Below are 20917 nucleotides of genomic sequence, written 5' to 3' on the forward strand. Positions count from 1 at the left end.
ATTTAGCAAGACGTCATATCATATCATAATATGTAACAAGTCACATTTCGGGAGACACGGTCGAAGAAATAAGGAGGGCCATACGACGGGTCGAATTTAGGAAAGAGGGAAGGTTCCAAGAAGCTTCGAAAGAGCCACGTGGGTGTTGTACGGAGGGGGCAATGAGGATGATGATGGCCGTGAAAATCTGCGGGGTTGACGAAATTTTGACGACTCCTCAGAAATTTACTAAGAATCATTCCTTCACTTTCCAATCATTTCTTGCAAATTCTGTCCATTCCAATTCTTCCACAATCATCATCATCATCTCACAGTGTACACATTTCGGAGTTGGAATCATCCAAAACCCCTGCCCTTTTGCTGCACCAAGAGCTTCTGCGGATTTTTGAATGCTCTACCGGTCCCTGGGTCTGAGCATTTGCCGCAGGAGCTCCTTCGATCAGCACTAGTTCCGACGATGTCGTTGCATAATCGGCAGTAGAACTCCCAATGCTTTGAGCAGCAGCTTCAGGAGTATCTGATTTGCAGGAATTGGATCTCACCTTTTCGCAGGCTCACTCACCTCCCAGATCGGACAAGGCTAAGCTTCTTGCAGCTCTTTCGGTTTTACCCCCATCTATATTCCACCCGACGCCGTGCGCTTCTGATTCCCCCAGCTTATCTCCACAATCAATAATGGATGCTGATCTATGGACCGCTCGTTTGTCGGCAGTTAAACGCCACCATACGCTCCAGCAGTCTCAGCACCAATGGGGTACTTTTGCTTCTGCCTTCTGCTGTTTTCGCGCTATTTCTCTAGTTCCAAGGTTACATGATCCACATCTCGACCGTCTCGGACGGACAACTATTTTACCGTTTGATGTAGAGGCGAATGAGGACTTTCCATGATGCTTTCGTTCTTGTGCGAATATGGGTTGCAGATCGCTTATTCGTAGATGATCTTGACGCTGACGATGAGGTGCGGCCGGAATTTACGTGTCCGTACTGCTATGAGGATTTCGGCATTTCACATCTGTGTTCTCATCTGTTGGATGAGCACTTGTTTGAATCGAGAGGGGTGGTGAGTTTCGAGCTCTCTAGGTTGGGGAAAATTGATTGCACGTTCAGCCTACCTTCACCTGCGTCCTATATGCCTGATAATTTGAAGTCTTGCATTCCATTGCATGACTTTGTCTCCATGCTTGACCTATCGATGGTATTAATGCTGTGGCAAGTAATGAACTTTAAGGACTTCATTAGAAGAATCCGTGCCTGTGTGCACATTTAGCTACAGCTTGACGCCCAATTTACTTGAAAATTTGCAGGTCTGCCCAGTCTGTGCAACAAAAGTAGCGAGGGACATGGTTGGACACATAACAATGCAGCATAGCCATCTTTTTAAGATATCCTATACTCTGTGTCATCTGTTTGAAGTTTTGTTTCTATTCATACATCTTTTGGGCTCTCACCTTCATTTCCATATTCACTGGATTTCTTAACGAAAGCTTACAACAATCGTAGATGGAGATTTAGGATGGCTGGAGTGCCTCCTACCTCAACGCGGTCTCTTCTAGGAAAGGAATACCGGGAGGCTCTTCTCGGAGGGGTTTCATTGCGATCCAGTGGCGGAACATCAAATAACATTACCGACTCTCTTCTCTCCGCACTTGTTAATAGTTTCCCCACGTCTGAATCTGAAGAGTTGGTTCAGCAAAATAATGGCCTTGAGAAGAAGTCATCAAAGGCTGTAAGCCGGCATAAAACAAGGTAGGCTCATGGTTTTTGTCTCTCCAATCACCTCCCCCCCACCCCCACCCCCACCCCACCTCTTGCCCTACAAACACACTTTTTTTTATCTGAGTGAAAGCCATTTGTATTATCTTACAAGAAACTGTGATACTGTCCCTTAAAAAAGAGGGGACAAGTAGTTACAACCAAACGATCTCATTATAGGACAAAAAGGCAGGATAATGCAGATCCTGTGCATGCAGGCAATCAAAGAATGATTGCCATAGAGAAGCACGGAAGAAAGACTATATGATTACGGTCCTTCCATAGAGTCCATAGTGCCCAAAACGACCCCAATGAAAGAAAAGATCAAATCCCTGCCTGACATGATGAACACCGAAGATCCAGACAAAATGTAGCATTATGTAGCATATATCTGTGCTTCATGTTTGTATTTGAAGGTTACAAGCTCACTTGTTAAAGTGCCTTTGTTTATACATAAATCTGTCCATATGTACTTGCATATGTATGGACATACACACATACAAAGGCATGCAGAGAGAGAGAGAGAGAGAGAGATTATGCTATTATAATGCTTAATCGAGACCCTGTAGCATTAATGGTGCAAAGGATGATCGTGGATCAACATTTACAAGTGCAGCCCTATAGGTAACTTTCAATGACATAGTATTCATGCTCATTATCAATCTTGTTAGGGGGTGAGCCCCATCTGGTACCCATCTCCAACTTGTCTCATGGATTCCAGATTGTTGAAGTCTCTCTTTAACAGTCATGAATCCAGATTGGGTAAAAGAGAGCTATTTTCAAAAGGGGGCCTCTTTGTTGATAAAGCTCAGGATTTTAATCCAGAGGATCCCCATTTCTGAGCCTAATCCAAACTGCTTTGCCAACAACCAGGTACCTGGGAAGGCCCAAGATAGGAATGCGCTTAAGTTTCACTGAGATGCTTACTTCATCACTACGCCCAATGGCTAAGGAGCAGAAGGGAGCACCTTTGTCAAGAGGAGGGCTGCTTGGCTGTTGTGACTCTGTTGGTCACAACATGTGTTCTGTATCATAGTAATATCAACGGTATACCCCCAGAGCCCACGAATCCTCTGGCCTGAGGATCAGAGGCTGGGCTGCTTCTTGGCTTGGTCATGAAAGCTATGCACCTTCCAGCTTGTGTGTTTGACAGCCAAGGAGGGCAGTAGCTATGGACAGGGCCTGTCCAGAGCTCAAGCTGCTGAAGAAGAAACTGACCTTGCACCTTGCAGCTTTTGTGTTCAACACACAGCTGTGGACAGCGCCTGTCAAGCTGCTGAAGAAGAAACTGATCTTGCACCTTCCAGCTTTTGTGTTCAACACACAAGGAGGGTAGCAGCTGTGGACAGGGCCTGTCCAGACTCCAAGCTTGAGGCGGTTGACAAAGAACGTGATTTGTTGATTTCAAACAAGGCTTGGAGGGGAGAGTAATCTGAATCTGCATGCTGCCCATAGTTAGCAGGGAAAGGAATGTTCCAGAAATTCAGGTGAAGGAAGAACGGGTAATGGAACGCCACGTCATACACAACACGTCATCATATGACATAAAACTATGCTAGAAAATGAAAGAAACTAACATTTTACAGCTTTAAACTTTCTGTATAAGCTCTAAAATACCCATTTGAAACTTTCAAAGAGCCTTTTTTTTTTTTGGAGGACTTCCTGGGGCTGTTCCAGACGTTCCGATGTCGGAACACCTTTCCCTGGTAACTATGACATTGCTGCCAAATCATTTGGAGGATGGCGAGCCCTCAATGTAAGTGTCCCACTCTTGCAGCTTCTCAACAGGGCGGCCAGCCCCATAAGAGGCCAGACATGGGCTGGTCCATAAATCCATCTGCACACAGAGTAACCAGAAGCTGATCGTACCTGGTGTCTTCCTCACAGCTTTCATGAACTAGGAGACAAAAGCAGGAACATACTGGGTAGGGACAGAGTTTGGAAAATATGCCCATTAGGAGACATGGATTTTGAGCACCCTGGACTATTGGCATGCAGAATACATTAGCATGTCGTGGAGAAATACAAGGTACGTGCACAACTATTTGGAAAGCCAACAAAAGTGGGAGAATCCTACATAAAATAAGTCTTGGGACATTGTAGTACTGGTGAAGAGCAAAGTTGGAATGACTTGCACACACTTTGAGAATTCAAAGAAACTAAGGATTTTGTAACCAACCTTAAATCGTAACTAAGATAAACATAACATCTACAGTTCTAAAACTTTTAACAACCATAAGCTAGAGGACCCTGGATACCTCAGCTTAACAAACATCAAGTCCTAAATCAGATGCATTGATGTGTAGGTATGAGACTTTGAACATTGGTTACACAATTCTTGGTCCTAAGGATGAAATAACATAGTGTTGGACACATAGAGGTAATAAATTGATGATGAACAACGAAGGCATTATTCCAATGCATGGCTACTAGGGAATGCCATTACCTTCTTATGGAGCTTGGAAACACCGTTCTAATTAAGATGACTATTCGGAATGCCTAGGGAACATAAGGCATACGGAATGGCTAGGGAATGTTCCCTAGATCGACTAGTCACTAAACGACAATTGTAGGAGCCAAGGAGTTCTCCTTTCTTGTGTCCACCAACTTGATGCTAATTGTATGCCTTTTGAGGGCCTTTTCCTAGTTGCCCTGTTTTTGTATGCCATTTTGCAATCCATCATCATTATTTTATATATATTCTCTAGACTCCTTCACCGTCCGGCGTCAACTCCTCCACCATTAGTGATGTGGCATTCCCATTCCTGTTCCCGTTCCCATCCCTTTGGAGTCTCAAACTTGTTTCGAAGGGTGTCAACATTCTCGTTTTGGAGGGGGTCAATGTTCAGAAGAACGTGTTCCATTCTGGGTAATTATGTTCCCAATATTTCCCCTCCTTTTAAGGAAGGAGGATGTTGGCACGTGCGTGCGCACAGAGAGAGAGAGAGAGAGAGAGAGAGAGAGAGAGAGAGAGAGAACCTATTCATGTCACAGGAGACCAACAGGTCTATGCTATAGCAAAAGCCCAGCTAACACATCTGTTCATGGAGGGCACAAAGCAGCTCTCGACGAGTGCATAAAGCAACTCTAAATTAGTATAAGATAACTACATCGTAATCTGAAAATTAAGACAATAAACGACCATACGTCAGTTCAAGAGTGAGGGTCTGTTGGTTTGGATTGAAACTCCTTCATGAGGGCCACATTTTCCAGTTTCCATACTTCCTAGCAGCCCGACCTTGGCTAATTCCATTGTCTTTTGGTTTAGTTGAGCTTGTGTGAGTTCTTTGGCTATTCGTATCTTGGTGCTGTCCAGCCAGATTGATGAAGAAGCTTGATTCGTATATCCCATGTGCCAAATGTAATTACGGCATGCCCTCTAGAGTTATGAATATTAGTTGTCGAATCTGTTCCATCTTCGTCTTCTTCCGACCATTCAATGCTAGGGGTGGCTGCTTTGATGTGTGCTAGAGTCTCCTTGTATGTACCCTCATCATGGAATCAGCCTTCATAAAGGCCTTCTATCTTGATCTTCAGTGCGTTGCAGCATTTGGCTTCATGCTTCTTATCTCAGTCTGAATGTCGGGTTTATTTGCCTTTGTACAATCATTTCCTTCTTAATTGTTTGCAGTTTTTTTTGAACAAGATCCTTGACTATAGAGACTAAGTGAGGGGTAGAAGGAGAGGCCTTGCAGCAGGTCTGCATTACCCCTTTGATTACAGTTGGCTTTCTAGACTCTTTGACGTCCTGGATTGGGCGACGAGAGCTGCCATCTGTAACCTTAGCTCTCGTGCTTCTCGCTATAGAAAGAAAATCTGCTCTTGGGGCTGACGATGGGCCGGGTAAGGCCCCCATTGTTATGTCCTTGCATAGGGAGACGGTGTAGAGGCTGCAAACGTAGAGTATAGGATTTTGCCAGGTTGCTGAAGGTACATACATCATAGTTACCAGGGAACGGCGTTCCGACATCTGGAATGCCGTTCCAGAAAGCAAGCCGGCCCGGGAATGTCCCAATTTTTCTTTGGGGACCCTTTGAAAGTTTCAAATGGGTATTTTAGAGCTTATATAGAAAGTTTAAAGCTGTAAGATGTTAGTTTCTTTCATTTTCTAGCATAGTTTTATGTTATATGATGACATGTTGTGTATGACGTGGCGTTCCGATTCCCGTTCCCATTCCCCCTTCTCGGAACGTTCCTGTTCCGACACCTGAATTTTCAAAATGTTCCCATTCCTTGGTAACTATGACACACACACACACACACGTGCATGTCCGCGCGTGCACACACACACACACACACGATTTTGAGGAGCTTGTCTGCTCCATATTACTCGGTCTCTGCTGTTTGAAAATTCATAACTTCTCAAAGACAGTGAATCGAGCTCAAACCAATTGGAGATTTTATATAATTTCAAGGACAAATTCTGGGACATTCAGGTGGGAGAGGAAGGCAAGAGAGGCAAGAGGTTCGGGTGCGAGAGGAGGGTCAATTACTTATGCTCGATTAACCTAAGTTACTAGCGCTCTTCCTCCCTGGGTGTTGCCGTCTGCCTCTGCTTCAGGTGAGGTGGAGGGGCAAGGCTAAGGCATGCTCTCTCTCTCTCTCCCTCTCCCCCCCCGCCCCCCCTCCGCACACACACACACACACACACAATTTTGAGGAGCTTGTCTGCTCCATATTACTCGGTCTCTGCTGTTTGAAAATTCATATCTTCTCAAAGACAGTGAATCGAGCTCAAACCAATTGGAGATTTCATATAATTTCAAGGACAAAATTCTGGGACATTCGGGTGGGAGAGTAAGGCAAGAGATGCAAGAGGTTCGGGTGCGAGAGGAGGGTCAATTACTTATGCTCGATTAACCTAAGTTACTAGCGCTCTTCCTCCCTGGGTGTCGCCGTCTGCCTCTGCTTCAGGTGAGGTGGAGGGGCAAGGCTAAGGCATGCTCTCTCTCTCTCTCTCTCTCTCTCTCTCTCTCTCTCCCCCCCCCCAAAACCTGTCCTCCTGTTGCTCCGGATTTTCCCCTCCATTTACTCTCCCCCTCTCTCCCTCAGGCCCAACACCCTATCAAAAAGGCAAACAAATCGTGAGAAATGCAAGGGTGTGGAAGAAAGGCGGAGCTGAGAGGGAGAGAGTGTAGTGAGCTTGGAGGATATATCTAGACAGTAAGGCGGCTGGAAATTTCGAGAAGGTGGAAACTTCCAGAAGCCGCCTTAGGTCGAATTTTGATTCATGCTTGTACCTACCTTAATTTTTTCCCCATCTCCCTCGACTAATACTAATGCAGGAATAAACCTCATTGTGGGCGCCTACTGGCCTTGGTATTCGATTGCACCCCCTAGTTGAAATGTACCCCAGAGGTTGGGCTGGGGGTTCAGCCCAACTCAGGGTGGGGAGACCAGGTGAGAGGAAAGAGGCTATTGTACCTCAGCGAGCTGTTGAGAGGGGAAAGGCCGAGCAAAGAGTGAGAGAGGAGGCTGCCGCAACTCTTCGAGCTGCAAGGGAGGGAATTGCAAGGGGCCACCGGAGGGAGCAAAAGGGAAGGGGAGCTATGTGAGAGAGAGAGAGAGAGAGAGAGAGAGAGAGAGAGAGAGATTAATGTCCTCAGAAGATCTCACGGGCCTATGGGACAAAGTACATCAAGAGAAGAAAATCATGCAAGCCTTTGTGGGCCGAAGCAAAGGGCACACTAGGGCCCTTGCTGAGTGCTATGCTAAGCTAAAGAGCTCGAGAGCTCAAACTGAAAACTCAAAATCTGAAACCCGGTGCTGTGGTGGAGCTCGTGTGGGCTGCAAAGATGTCTCGGATCTGTGTTTGTGGAGCTGTCTCTCGCTGTGGCAAAGGACGTGGTCTCCTTGACTTATGTATCCGATGGGCTATGTTAAGAGTGATGCCTCGTCCTTGGTGGTCTCCTCTCAGGAGAGGAGAGCCGAAATGGACCAAACCTCGATCGTGCGTGCTCTGGTCACTCTCCGTGTCGTGTGTGGTCTCTGTGTCTCTAGCTCGGTACGTTGTGTCATCTCTCCCCGCTTATGCACATTGCCCTCATGTTAGCTAACTCCTCCTCCTCCACCCCACACCGTCCTGGTGGAGTTGACTCAAATGGATAGAAGTTCTTGGCGCGTCACGGTGCTCGATCTACCTCAGCCTCTTGTGGCGTAGTCACCTCCTGCTGCTATCTGATCTGTCTCCATAGTGTCTCTCTGTGCCATCACATCTCAATCAAATAGAGCCTAACCCAGACCTGGTTATGGAAGTGGATCATTTGTGAGAGTGGACAAAAGCCGTACCCCTCTTGCAGAGAGATAGAGAAAGAAAGAAAGAAAGAAGGAAAGTCCGTTAAAGTCTTCAGAAGACCGATGGGTCTATGAGACTGTGAAACCCTCGTACAATCAAGCTGTGAGAGAGAGAGAGAGAGAGAGAGAGAGTTGTAATAACGTCTTCGAAAGGCCTCATGGGCCTATGAAACAAAATAGAATCAAGAAAGTAACTCATACAAGCCACTTTGGGCTGAAGCAATGGGTTCGCTAAGGCCCTTATTGAGTGCTAAGCTAATAATCTCAAAACTCAAAACTCAGCCATGCAGAGCTATTGCTCAGATACATATTTGAGGGCGCCATGTTGGCTCTTCTATGGGACAAGAAAATGTTTCATTTCTACGTTTGTCGAGCCGTCTCTCTCTGTGGCGGGGGACGTGGTCTCTGTGATCTCTGTAGATGGTGGGCCATATTAAGAGTGACCCCTCGGCTCGGACGATCTCCTCCGAGTAGAGCAGTGATGGTTTGGACCTCTATCATGCGTGCTCTGGTTGGCCTTTGCATTGTGCTTGGTGGCTCTGTTGCTTTGCGTTGTATCTTCTTGCTGATCCATGCAGCCCTCATGTTGGCACTATCACCTCCTGCTGAGTTATTTGCTGAGCCGTCTCTCGATGTGGTGGCAGGGGGTGTGGTCTTCGTGATCCGCTATTCAGTCATACCTGCGTTGTGTTGTTTCATCCAGTGGACCATAACAAGAGTGACAGCTCGGCTCGGACGGTCTCCTCCGAGTAGAGCAGTGATGGGCGAGACCTCTAACATGTGTGCTCTGGTCAACTTTTGCATTGTGCATGGTGGCTCTGTTACTTTGCGCCATCTCTTTCCCCTGATCCATGCTTCCCTTGTGTCGGAAATCTCCTCCTCCTCTACCCACTGTGTCTTGGGGCTGACTTGAAGGCATAGGAGTTGGTGACGCATTGTTGTGCTCGATCCGTCTCCTGTGGGCGCTGTCACCTCCTGTTGAGTGATCAGCTACATTAAGGTCTCTCAGTGTCATCGCATCTCCATCAAATAAAGGCCAATGTAGACGTGGTCATGGAAGTGGATCGATCGGGAGAGTGGCTAGAACCCGTGTTTCTCCTGAAAGAGACAGTGGTATTGTCCTTAGATCTCATAGTAGGCGAGGCAAGTACATTGGAAGTGTTTCTCTCTCTCCACCTATGTCAGTGTGCACAACCTGCAAATTTGCTGCTCTCTAGGTGTGCTTGTGGCTCTCCTTGCTTCGATCCTCAGCTAATGGAATGAGACTTGCATCTGCTGGCCGATGGCAATCCTTAGTGCGTGTGACACTCGTCTATCCTCCAGATATAAGGGCTTGATAATCACTCTATGTTTTGATACTCTCAAGAATTGAGCATGGTAGAACTAGATCTTGGTGGGAAACTATTGGTTTCTACCCAAGTCCGTGATGTATAGAGCTGGAGTACATCCAACTGTATGATATGGTTGATCTCATCTCGTGGAATCTACAGGGAAAGGGGGAAGGTAGTCCATCTGAATACTTTTTCTGTCAAACCATCTGGATATACGTGCGTACTAGGCTGTGTTAACCCCATTCTCGACTAGTCATCTGGATGATTCTAATGCCAACGTCGGTAGCCTCTAACTAGGTAAGGCCCGTGAAAATGTGTGGAAGATGGCATCAAGCTGAAATGGTGTCATAGTGAACTATCCTTGTATGATCTGATGTGAGACTGAGGGCTTACTCTGAATCATCTTGGATCCCATTGTCACCTATAGCCTCTTGAATCTCTGCCAGTCGGTTGCCAATAGGTCACTTCCTAGATTGGCACTGCATACACGGTTGTTAGCTTCACAAGTGTGTTAAATAGCCATCCCTTCATCAGGGGCTCTTGGGAGTGTGCCTGAAAGAACTCTCTCTCTAGTCGAGCTAGAGGTCCCTACCCTTGTGTGAGTCGAGTTGTGGCTGCATGAGGCATTGTGAAAATTGGCCTCAAGAAGACTACCCCTAGATACTTGTATGGCTGCACGATCTCAGTTTGCTCCCGTCGGTAATTGAAGCTATGTCGATGAAGCACTACCCGTGAGGTGTTGAAGATCATAACCTTGGCCTTGCCGCCAAGGTTGATTGTTAGTCTCTCTTTGCAAAGCACCTCTAAGGCCTCTAGGTGTCTCTATAGGCCCGTTGTTGAAGAGGAAACGAGGACTATCATTTGCATATAGCAGTATGTGTATCATTAGATCAGCAAGCAAGGATCCCTCACCTCCGAGGTGATCAATGAAAGTCATGATCTCATCAATGTAGAGTCCAAATATAATTGATGAGAGGGGGCATCCTTGCCTCGCCCCGATCATGCTCTCAATCCAATCTGACAGGCCTCTAGGGGCTCGTGCTCTCCCTCTGATTGGCTCATATAGGCTGTAGGCCATCTTCTGGTGGTTCTAGTGATGCCCTATAGGCCATGGTATGTGCCTTGTAGGCATAATTGTAGGCACTTATAGTGTTAGTGCCTTCTAGGCCACATAGGACACTTAGTCCTATGTGACACCTAGGACACTTAGTCCTAGGTCTAGGTACAAGTACTTTGTACTTGTGTGTTTTCAAGTTATCTAAGATTTGATGTGACTACTCTGAATCGACTCGTCTTGTACTTGCACTCTCTCTCTCTCTTCGTTTCGTACCTTCAGAATCGACTCGTCTTGTGCCTGCACTCTCTCTCTCTCTTCGTTTCGTACCTTCGGTGGTATCAGAGCAGGTATTGCTCTAGTCTTCCAGCTCTCCTCAGCCCCCGAGTCCTCCATTGCTCATTGAGAGTTTTCTGCCCTGCTGGTCGACACATTTCCAGCCTGTTCGAGGCTCTTCAGCTGCTGTCCAAGATTCAGGCGTCCAGCTTCCACAACCTCTTACAAAGGTGTATTCCCTTCCGTAAATTCAGTGGTATCTCATACTGCCTACAGGATCTGCGCCGTACAGTCCGTACGTGAGTAGAAGTGCATCGATGTACCTGCATCGCCGTATGTGTATCGTACACTGCGCGCGTACTTCATTTGTACATCGCGCTCTTCCGTACGTGTATCGTACACTGTGCGCGTACTTCATCCGTACATCACATTATTCCGTACGTGTACCGTACTCCATCCGTACATCGCGCTATTCCGTACGTAGGGTCGTACCTACAGTGATATCACCGTATAGATCAGCTGTACAGCCACCGTACACCGTACGGCCATCGTACCTTCAGTGGTACACCGTATGGCCATCGTACCTTCAGTGGCCACCGTCTGAAATTTGGGGCTTTTGCTGATCTGCAGGACATTCGAAAATTTGGGGTTTTCAGTTCTTTACACCTCCTTTGATTGCAATTTCTTGCAAGAATATTGGAGTTTTGGGATTTGTTCTGCAATTTCTTGTTTAGATTGCAGTACATTGGGTCAGATTGCAGGACATTAAGTTACATTTGCAGGACATTGAGTCAGATTTGTATACATTGGGTCACATTTGCAAAAATTTCAGCAAAATTTGGGGCTTTTCTACATTTGCCCTCTTTTTGGCCTATTTGCCCTCAATAAATTTGGGGCTTTTGCCAAATTTGCTGTTTTTGCAGTGAACATTGCGTGTCACAGTCACATTTGGGTCAGATCTGCATTTGCCCTTTGATTTGGGTCAGAAATTTGCAGATTTTTGCTGTCATTTTTGGGACAGCCAGCTTTTTGCAGTGATAGCCTTGAGGCTTTTGGGTTTTCAGGTCTTTTTCAGGGTATCACATTTGCTATGGCTGGGAACAATCAAGATTTATTTGGAGTTCTTCGTGAAGATGATAAGTTGGATGGCACCAACTATCCGATGTGGTCTTATCTCATGAAACATATTCTTGTTGCAAAGCATTTGTGGAATATTGTTTCTGGGGCTGATCTGAGGCAAGCCAATGCTTCAGTGGTTGTTTCTACTGCTGGTTCTTCTGCAGGGGGTACTCCTCCTGATGCCTCTTTCTCTAGCACTCCTGCTGCTACTCTTTCAACTCAAGAACAGTCAAGATGGGATGCAAGAGATGCAAATGCACATTCATGCATTGCTTTATCATGCAAGAGAATCATTATTCCACACATCCGGTCCTGCAGGACAGCAAAGGATGCTTGGGATAAATTGGCTTCTCTCTATCAGATACGCAATGAAGCTCGTGTTGCATATTTGAGAAGGCAATTACAGGAAGTGAATATGAATGAAGGTGAGTCAATGGATGCATATTTGACAAAGGTTAAGGACCTCATGGAACAGCTTGCCAACATTGATGAGGTGGTGCCAAATTCACAGCTTGTCAGTACCACATTGAATGGACTGCCAGATACATATCAAGGGTTTGCTACAACCCTTCGATTAGTGGCCATGGGTAATCCAGACCACTATTCTTTTGACCAGCTAGTTACTTTGCTTTTGCAGGAAGAGCAAAGTAGAGCTAAGAGACAAGCCATTATTCCTGATCATGCATTTGCTTCACAGTAGATAGGAAGAGGCAAGGCTTCCAAGCCTATGGGCAAGCCAAAATCTGCGCATAGCAGCTGCAATTCCTCCCATGCATCTAAAATTACAGCAGAGAAGGGAAAGAAGAAAAGATGCAACTATTGTCACAAGCCTGGACATGACATTTCAGAATGCAGGAAGCGCATTGCTTCGGAGAAAAAGAAAGCAGGATTGACAGTTAATGCCTCACATGCCATTGAATTCCATGAGCCAGCAGATGCTTCACATGCACATGCTCTTCAAGATGATTGGGCATGGGCTGTCCATTGCTCATTTGATCCCTCCAAAGCTGATGCACTCTTTACTGCTAATGATGCGCAGTCCTGGTACTTTGATAGTGGTGCTTCCAAGCATGTCACATCTTGCAGACATTTGTTTCATTCTCTAGCTGATGCACCTCGAGGGGGGACTGTTACATGTGCTAATAATGCTTCATATGCTGTAAAAAGAGTTGGAGATGTGCAGCTCACATCCATTTCCAGCCATCCTGTCACTCTGACAAATGTTCTTTTTGTGCCTGGCATTGAAGTCAACTTGATTTCAATTTCAGCAATTGCTACTTCAGGTTTCAGAGTAATTTTTGATGGCTACAGATGCCTAGTATATGATCTTCGTGATGACAATGCCATAGTTCTCACTAGCACTTTGCAAAAAGGGCTTTATCACCTTGATCATCATTCAGCTGCACTTTCTATTGAAGCATTGGCTATTTCAGATTCACAGCTTGCTGAAACTCATCTTTGGCATGAGAGAATGGGCCATCTCAATTATAGAGCTCTTTCAAAGCTACATTCACAACAGATGGCAAATGATGTACCTCAGACTCACATAGTTTCCAAACATGTGTGTGAGGGTTGTCTTTTGGGTAAGATGCATCGATTGCCTTTTCAAAAGAATTGTCCAAAACTCTCACAAAGGAAATTGCAGCTAGTACACAGTGATGTCTGTGGCCCAATGAGGACAAATGCCATTGGAGGATACAAGTATTTCATAACTCTCATTGATGATTTCACAAGGTATTGCTAGGTATATCCTTTAAAGGCCAAATCTAAAGTTTTCTTATGCTTTCAGAGATGGCTGAATATGGTTGAGAATGAATCAGGAAACAAGCTTGTCACCCTCAACACAGATAGGGGGGGTGAGTATATGTCAAAGGAGTTTGATGCATTTCTATCCTCACGGGGCATTATTCACTCATGCACTACTCCTTACACTCCTCAGCAAAATCCTGTTTCTGAAAGGAAAAACAGGTCCACAATGGAGATGGCCAGATGCATGCTTAAGGCCAAGCCTTTGCCCAATAAATTTTGGCTTGATGGAGTAATGTGTGCCAACTATGTGCTGAATTGATCACCTACATGGGCATTAAAGACTATTACACCTTATGAAGCATGGAAAGGCAGGAAGCCTTCACTTTCACATATGAAAGTTTTTGGGTCTCTTGCATATGTTCATGTCCCATCTTAGCTGAGACATAAGCTTGATGACAAGGCAATCAAATGCATATTCATTGGTTACAGCCAAGAGAGCAGAGGGTATTGGTTGTATCAACCAAATACTGGGAAGATTATTGTCAGTAGAGATGTGATCTTTGCTGAACACTCAGCTTCTCCTCTTGTGGACTGCAAAGCAAAGCTAGATGTTGACATGTTTGATGCCTTTGACTCTTGGTTACCTCTACCATCATTAGAGGAGGATTTTGAGCAGCAACATGAGCCTCCTGCAGGCCCTCCACTAAGCAATAATCAGCCTCAACCTCATGCTGATTTGCAGGTTTCTCTTCCGGCACAAAATGATCCCACTACTCATGATGCAGTCATTGAAGAAAGAGCTGTCAATAGACAGCAAAGGCAAGTTCCCAGATGGCTTCTTGATACCTTGAGGGACAGCAAACAAGATCAGCCTTTTGCTGCCTAGACAAGATCAGGGAATAGACAGCATGGTCACTTTCTTGAGTTTGCACTCCTTGCTACAGCTTGCAATGAAGAGCCTTTGTGCCATAAAGATGCTTTTGACAGCAAAGAGTGGATGGATGCAATGAAAGCTGAGTTACAATCTATTGCCAAAAATGACACATGGGAATTAGTAGATCTCACAATCTCATCAGCATTGATGAGGCATCCATGCTCTCCCCTTCGTTCATCTTAACACCATCGAGCTACCTGTGCAAATATGAAACCTTGGCCTCATTCTGAATCTGATAGAGGTTGGCCAAAATATCCCATGTAGCCTTGGTTGTCTTGCAAGACCGAATGTGAGGTATAACCTCCCTTTTGCTATTCATAGCAATCATTGCATGTGCCTGTGCATCTCTCTCATCCCAACGAATCAATTTGGGTGTAGGAAGAAGTAGATGATGAACCAGAAGTGGCAGTGGTAGTTGTTGCACCACTTGTGGCTGTGGTGGCAACAGGTGCCTTTGCTTGGAGAGATGGGTCAGTCTTTGATCCATATACAATTCCCCAAAAATTCCTAGATACCAACAGGTGGCGCATTCCAAATGACTCATGTTTGGCCATCGCAAATGAAAATTCCCCAAGAAAGAAATGGCCCTGTAAATGTCAAAGCTTCAAGGCTACAATGCAATGAGCTGGTTGCTCAAGAGTGGATTGCAACTCTGCAAATGTCAAACTCAAAAAAATGAACAACAATGGTCTACGAGTGTAATGCCACAAAGGGCTGCTCAAACACCGAGCAAGAAAGGCAAAAGGCTGCCCCCCAACTGCTATCCTAAAAACAAGGTGTCCTGCCACTAAGTTGTCCTGCAAAAATCTATCCAAGAAAACACCCCCCTCTATCCTATAAAGTGTTGCACAAATTTGCCCCAATGTATGCACAAATCTGCTCCACTGGACCTGAAATTGATGTCCTCAAAGCGTGAGAGGCAATGCAAGATAATGGGAGCAAAAGCCCAAAATTCTTGCAAGCTATGTGTGAAATGGAAAGGACAATGTCTTACCACGCAATTCGAGAGTTGAAAAAGGTAATTTTGGCAAAGTCCCAATTTATGAAGAGGGCAAATCTGAAAAATCCCCAAAATGTGACCAAATGAACCCAATGTCACTGCAAATCTGAGCAGAAATGTGACTCAAAAGCCCAAAATGTCACTTGTACGAGGCAAGGCCACTGCAATAATCAACAAATCTAGCAAAATCCCCAAATTTGGAGAGTGCAAATATGCCAGAAAGAGGGCAAATCTGTAGAAGCCCCAATTTCACTGCAATTGCCAGAAATTCCAAGCCAGTGTGAGCCAGCAAGAAACCCAACTGCTGCAAAAGTTGCTGAAACTGTGAATTGACAGAGAATCTTGACTGTACTGACTGCTACGTGTGCTGTACTGATTGCCACATGTCAAAATCTGTATGGAGCAAGGTGCCTGTAGTACAGTGTGACTTTTGGCAAAAAGTTGAATCTGTATGGACTGTACGGACGTGTACAGACAGGTGTGGAATAGGGTCGCCTATGTATGGACAGGTTAGAAACTGCAAAAAACCGAAATAGGACTTGGAAACGTCAAAAGACAGTCCAAGAACTGTTTTTGGGCTCAAGAAATAGGTTTATGCAGTCGAGACTGCAACTGAGATTCTTTTTGGAAATGGTTTACTGGCTGGAGCTCCAAAATGTTATTTTCAGTAGATACTGTTGGAATGGTCACCTCCCTATCTGTAAGCCCCCAAATGAGGAGAGCGTGGGGGAGGGAGACCTAAGGCAGGATGTGCCCAAAGAGAGATTACCTGGATGTGTGGATCTGGGACAGATCTGGAGCATTCATGGTTGGCGGGGTATCCCGAGGTATAGAAGCCTACATGGAGAGCTATTGAGCGAGGTTGATGGACAGACAAAGTCGGCCAGGAAGCCCCTTCAAGTCGGTCAGTTTTGAGCCCCTTTGGGGCCTATAAAAGGAGCCTTTGACAGGGCATTTATGATCCAGCAGCCAGCAGTTCCAGGGCAGAAAGGAGCAGCAGGAAGCCTACTCTTTGGGCCTATCTACAGGAGGTGAGAGAGTGCAACAAGGGCTGCAGACTTAGCCAGGAAGGGCTGGACCTTGGCTGTCTTCTAGGGCAGCAAGGTGCTGAGATCATCACACCTTCTGGAGCAGCCATTCACAAGCAGGTTGGAGCAGTGGAACAGCTATCTTGGGGCCTACATTCAGGAGGACCAAGGGGACCTGTGTGCTGCAGACAAAGCTTGGCAGGGGCTGCCCACCTAGGCTGATTCACAGGCAGTAAGGTGGAGAAGAACACACTGGACGGAAAGTCTACAGAAGCTCAAGGTGGAGCACGCGGGCTCGATTCTAGAGATAGCGAGGAGATAGGCGAAGGACCTTGTGGTTAGATCAAAGGACCACACCATTGGTGGGACTCTGGATCTATATCTTTTGTATTGTGTCCATAGTTTTGGACGGAAATATATTTTGGTGGTTTCTCTATCTGGCTGGTTCATTGTCTATTGATGAGTCTGCACATCTATTGAATGCACATAAGTTAAGAAGTTTGTGATTCCACACCCCACACGCACACTGTGTGAGCTCCTGGGCATTACTATAAGTCTTCCGCTGTGTGTACCCTCTGTTGGGTCATTTCTAACATGGTATCAGAGCCCAAGTAGGAGGCTCATAGGTGTGGGAGCCTGAAGGCAAGGACCTTGCTGAAGGACGACTCTGATTCAGAAGCTCTTGGGAATCGACTTCCATGACTGGAGGATTGTGCCCTTGCAAGAAGGAGGGTGACTCAGGTTCAGTCAGGTGCATTTAAAGTTCGCGGTCCAGGTTTTTTGGAGATGTACTTTTGTTGCAGACCTTGCCAAAGGAAGGACGGGTTGAAACAGACTCTCAGAGCATGGTGCCTGGAAGACTCCAGGCTGTTCACTCATTATGAGGGGGACAACTGGAAGATCGTGGAGGCTGGATTGCTCGAATTCGAAGGCAAGAATGTGATAGAAGGAGGTGGTGCCAGGAGGTGCTACCAAAGATGGACCTGTGTACCAGGATGGTGTGCGGAAGCGGAACCGGACCTAGTGGAGCAGGAGCCACTGGATGAAAAGCCAGGAAAAGATTTCGACATCGAAAAGTTCCAGAGGACTACGACCGGAGAGTTACTAGAGCATCTTCATCGACGTGTTGGCATTGGGCCTGGATGTGTCGGTGAGAGGGGGTGTTGGAATGGTCACCTTCCCATCTGTAAGCCCCCAAATGAGGAGAGCATGGGGGAGGGAGACCTAGGGCAGGATGTGCCCAAAGAGAGATTACCTGGATGTGTGGATCTGGGACAGATCTAGAGCATTCATGGTTGGCGGGGTATCCTGAGGTACAGAAGCCTTCATGGAGAGCTATTGAGCGAGGTTGATGGACAGACAAAGTCGGCCAGGAAGCCCCTTCAAGTCGGTCAGTTTTGAGCCCCTTTGGGGCCTATAAAAGGAGCCCTTTGATAGGGCATTTATGATCCAGCAGCCAGCAGTTCCAGGGCAGAAAGGAGCAGCAGGAAGCCTACTCTTTGGGCCTATCTACAGGAGGTGAGAGAGTGCAACAAGGGCTGCAGACTTAGCCAGGAAGGGCTGGACCTTGGCTGTCTTCTAGGGCAGCAAGGTGCTGAGATCATCACACCTTTTGGAGCAGCCATTCACAAGCAGGTTGGAGCAGTGGAACAGCTATCTTGGGGCCTACATTTAGGAGGACCAAGGGGACCTGTGTGCTGCAGACAAAGCTTGGCAGGGGCTGCCCACCTAGGCTGATTCATAGGCAGTAAGGTGGAGAAGAACACACTGGACGGAAAGTCTACAGAAGCTCAAGGTGGAGCACGCGGGCTCGAGTCTAGAGATAGCCAGCAGATAGGAGAAGGACCTTGTGGTTAGATCAGAGGACCACACCATTGGTGGGACTCTGGATCTATATCTTTTGTATTGTGTCCATAGTCTTGGACGGAAATATATTTTGGTGGTTTCTCTATCTGGCTGGTTCATTGTCTATTGATGAGTCTGCACATCTATTGAATGCACATAAGTTAAGAAGTTTGTGATTCCACACCCCACACACACACTGTGTGAGCTCCTGGGCATTACTATAAGTCTTCTACTGTGTGTACCCTGTGTTGGGTCATTTCTAACAGATACAAGCAGCAATAATAGCAAAATTGTCAAGAAATGGTCTGGAAACAGTCCTGGGATTGTGCAAAGCTGTTGCGGGAGTTGAATCTGCAAGTGGAGTACAAAAACGAGCTGCTACCACCAAAAAAGCAGTGCTGAAATGCAAAAAAGAGCTGCTGGCTGGGGAGTTGAGCAAGGGGGAAAAGCAGGTTGGAGCAAGTAATCTTGCTCTGATAACACCTTCGGGTGCGGGGAGCAATAGAATGGAGTGGAAATGCAAGGGAGCAAACAACAAGCTGAGCAAACGAGAGTGCTTGCAAATGGATGCTGAGAAAGTACAAGTGTTGGCCAATTTAGGCCCCAAAGTCAACCAAAAGAGTTGATTATAAAGTCAACTTGAGGGTTGACTGAATCCTAACTGGCCTAAAAGACCATACCAGGGCTAAGTGTTAATAGGGAGAACTTTTCTAGCATTATTACTTGGCACATATGGGTCGCCCATTGCAGTCTTTTGATGGGTGGCCAGCAACTTGGACTTGCATCCATGCTTGCTATCATCTAGCTCAGCATTGCCTACAGCTTGCACTCCTTTGAAAACTATATATCATATGCAACTCAGCTTCCCACTACAGCAGTTTGCAAACCATCAACTCCTAAGCAGAGATCTCAGCTCACTGCCTGTAGGACCCATATACAGCCAAAGGAGCTAGTTTGGGACCATACAACCAACCGATATCACTATTTGAGATACAATAGAAAATACCTGGAGGCAGGTCTTATGATAACATTCTTAATGATCAAGAGTCTTGCAAGGTCCCTCCTGACCTTGCTGCAAATTCAATCTTTTCTTTCAAACTGCACTTTCACACTAGCATTGCACGGCATCCCCTTTCCTCTGTGGTCTTTGACTGTGAGACCTCTTGCAGCTGTTTTTACCAAAATGAAGTTATTTTGCTGCTCATTTTCTGTGCTTGTACATTACGGATCTCTGTTGTCCATGCTTATGATTTTACTTCCTCTTTTTGCTGTTACAACATACCCAGCACCCTTGAATTCCTGTTGTTTTCTTTAAGATCTAAATAATTGAGCGATGCTTCTTCCCAAGGAAACATGCACGGACAGACATACATATGTACGTACGTATATATATATATATATATATATACATAGAGAGAGAGAGAGAGAGAGAGAGAGAGAGAGAGAGAGAGAGAGGCGTTTTGAAGAAACATGTTTTTAAAAGTTGTGCTTGTAGGATTGATGTCTCATTATCAGCAGAAGAGCGTGAGCGTCAGGTGAAGCAAGCAACTCAGCGTGCAAATTTTGTTCAACAGTTGGTGCTGTCAACACTTAAAGTGGACATCTAGATATTATATACAACGTGCTTCAACTTGTGCTGCTGCACGTAAGTTTATATTCTGGTTGCACCTACCCATCTTGTGTCTCCAGTTTTGAAAAACATACAAATGTGTGCTCATTTGACCATGTTCAAATCTTAGATTCCCATGGGAGGGGGAATCTGATGTTTCTTGTGTGTGGGAACAGGTTAAGTGGGTCTTATGTTGCATTGCATGTCTCTTTCCAATGCAAATAAAAACGTTGAGGAGAACTTATATGCTGAATGAAGTTGGACACTGAACTTAATGCTATTTTCCTTCTGTAGTCCATGATGTTAATAATTGAGTCATTCCTAAGGAGGGAGGCTGTGTTTTGGAAGCTGACACAGTGAAATATGTATGCCTGAGCTCTTTTTCTCAGTACACAGATATGTACGGTTGAAGATTCTGCGTCTTTTCCAAGTACTTAAGTTCTAATTGTTATTAGTCTTAGTATCGATACAGCAGCAATAAGAAGAGATTGGTAGTATGGAAATGCATTAAAAACACATGCTGTAGGCTGTCCTGGGATGAATATAATTTAGCATTTATGATATTTTTCACAGTAATGTAACATTTCAAAGAAGAATATGGTATTATGTCTACAGTTTGCCAAGGGATTTGTTATCAGGTCTGAGAGTTCTGAAAGCTCCTGTACAGGTCTACCAATTGATTCTTCCCTTGAAGTTTGAAGAGAAGGGGGGGGCGGGGGATGCAGGCTGATTATTCTTTATTCCCTTGTGAAACGGCTTACAGTTGATTGATGGATACTTTGAAGGATGTTCTAACAAATTCCTAGAAAATTGTGCACTATAGGCCTCTTTTACCATTTTAGTAGGCAAAATGCACGATTGCACATGCATGCATACTCATATGTATAAGATTGCATGAGCCCTTTCCCCCGCCCCGCCTCCCCCCA

The 20917-nt window shown here is 45.7% G+C and overlaps 1 protein-coding gene across 3 annotated transcripts; it reads left to right on the forward strand.

The window, feature by feature from the left end:
• The first annotated feature begins 205 nt into the window (after nucleotides 1–205).
• On the forward strand, nucleotides 206–20601 carry LOC147894526 (protein DEHYDRATION-INDUCED 19 homolog 4-like). 3 transcript variants are annotated; one of them, XM_087385401.1, is made up of 6 exons: nucleotides 206–754; nucleotides 921–1060; nucleotides 1305–1382; nucleotides 1490–1746; nucleotides 19866–20027; nucleotides 20168–20601. In XM_087385401.1, exons 1-5 carry the CDS (start codon nucleotides 676–678, stop codon nucleotides 19987–19989), a joined length of 678 nt encoding a protein of 225 aa, XP_087241527.1. In that variant the 5' UTR covers nucleotides 206–675; the 3' UTR covers nucleotides 19990–20027; nucleotides 20168–20601. The 3 variants fall into 3 exon arrangements, with proteins under 3 accessions (XP_087241527.1, XP_087241526.1, XP_087241528.1); XM_087385400.1 differs by having other exon boundaries at nucleotides 19866–20601; XM_087385402.1 differs by having other exon boundaries at nucleotides 19878–20601.
• Nucleotides 20602–20917: the final 316 nt, after the last annotated feature.

Source organism: Dipteris shenzhenensis, chromosome 14 (genome assembly GCF_047967505.1).
Source record: "Dipteris shenzhenensis isolate YYH24624 ecotype China chromosome 14, Dip_SZ_1.0, whole genome shotgun sequence".
Taxonomy (NCBI): domain Eukaryota; kingdom Viridiplantae; phylum Streptophyta; class Polypodiopsida; order Gleicheniales; family Dipteridaceae; genus Dipteris; species Dipteris shenzhenensis.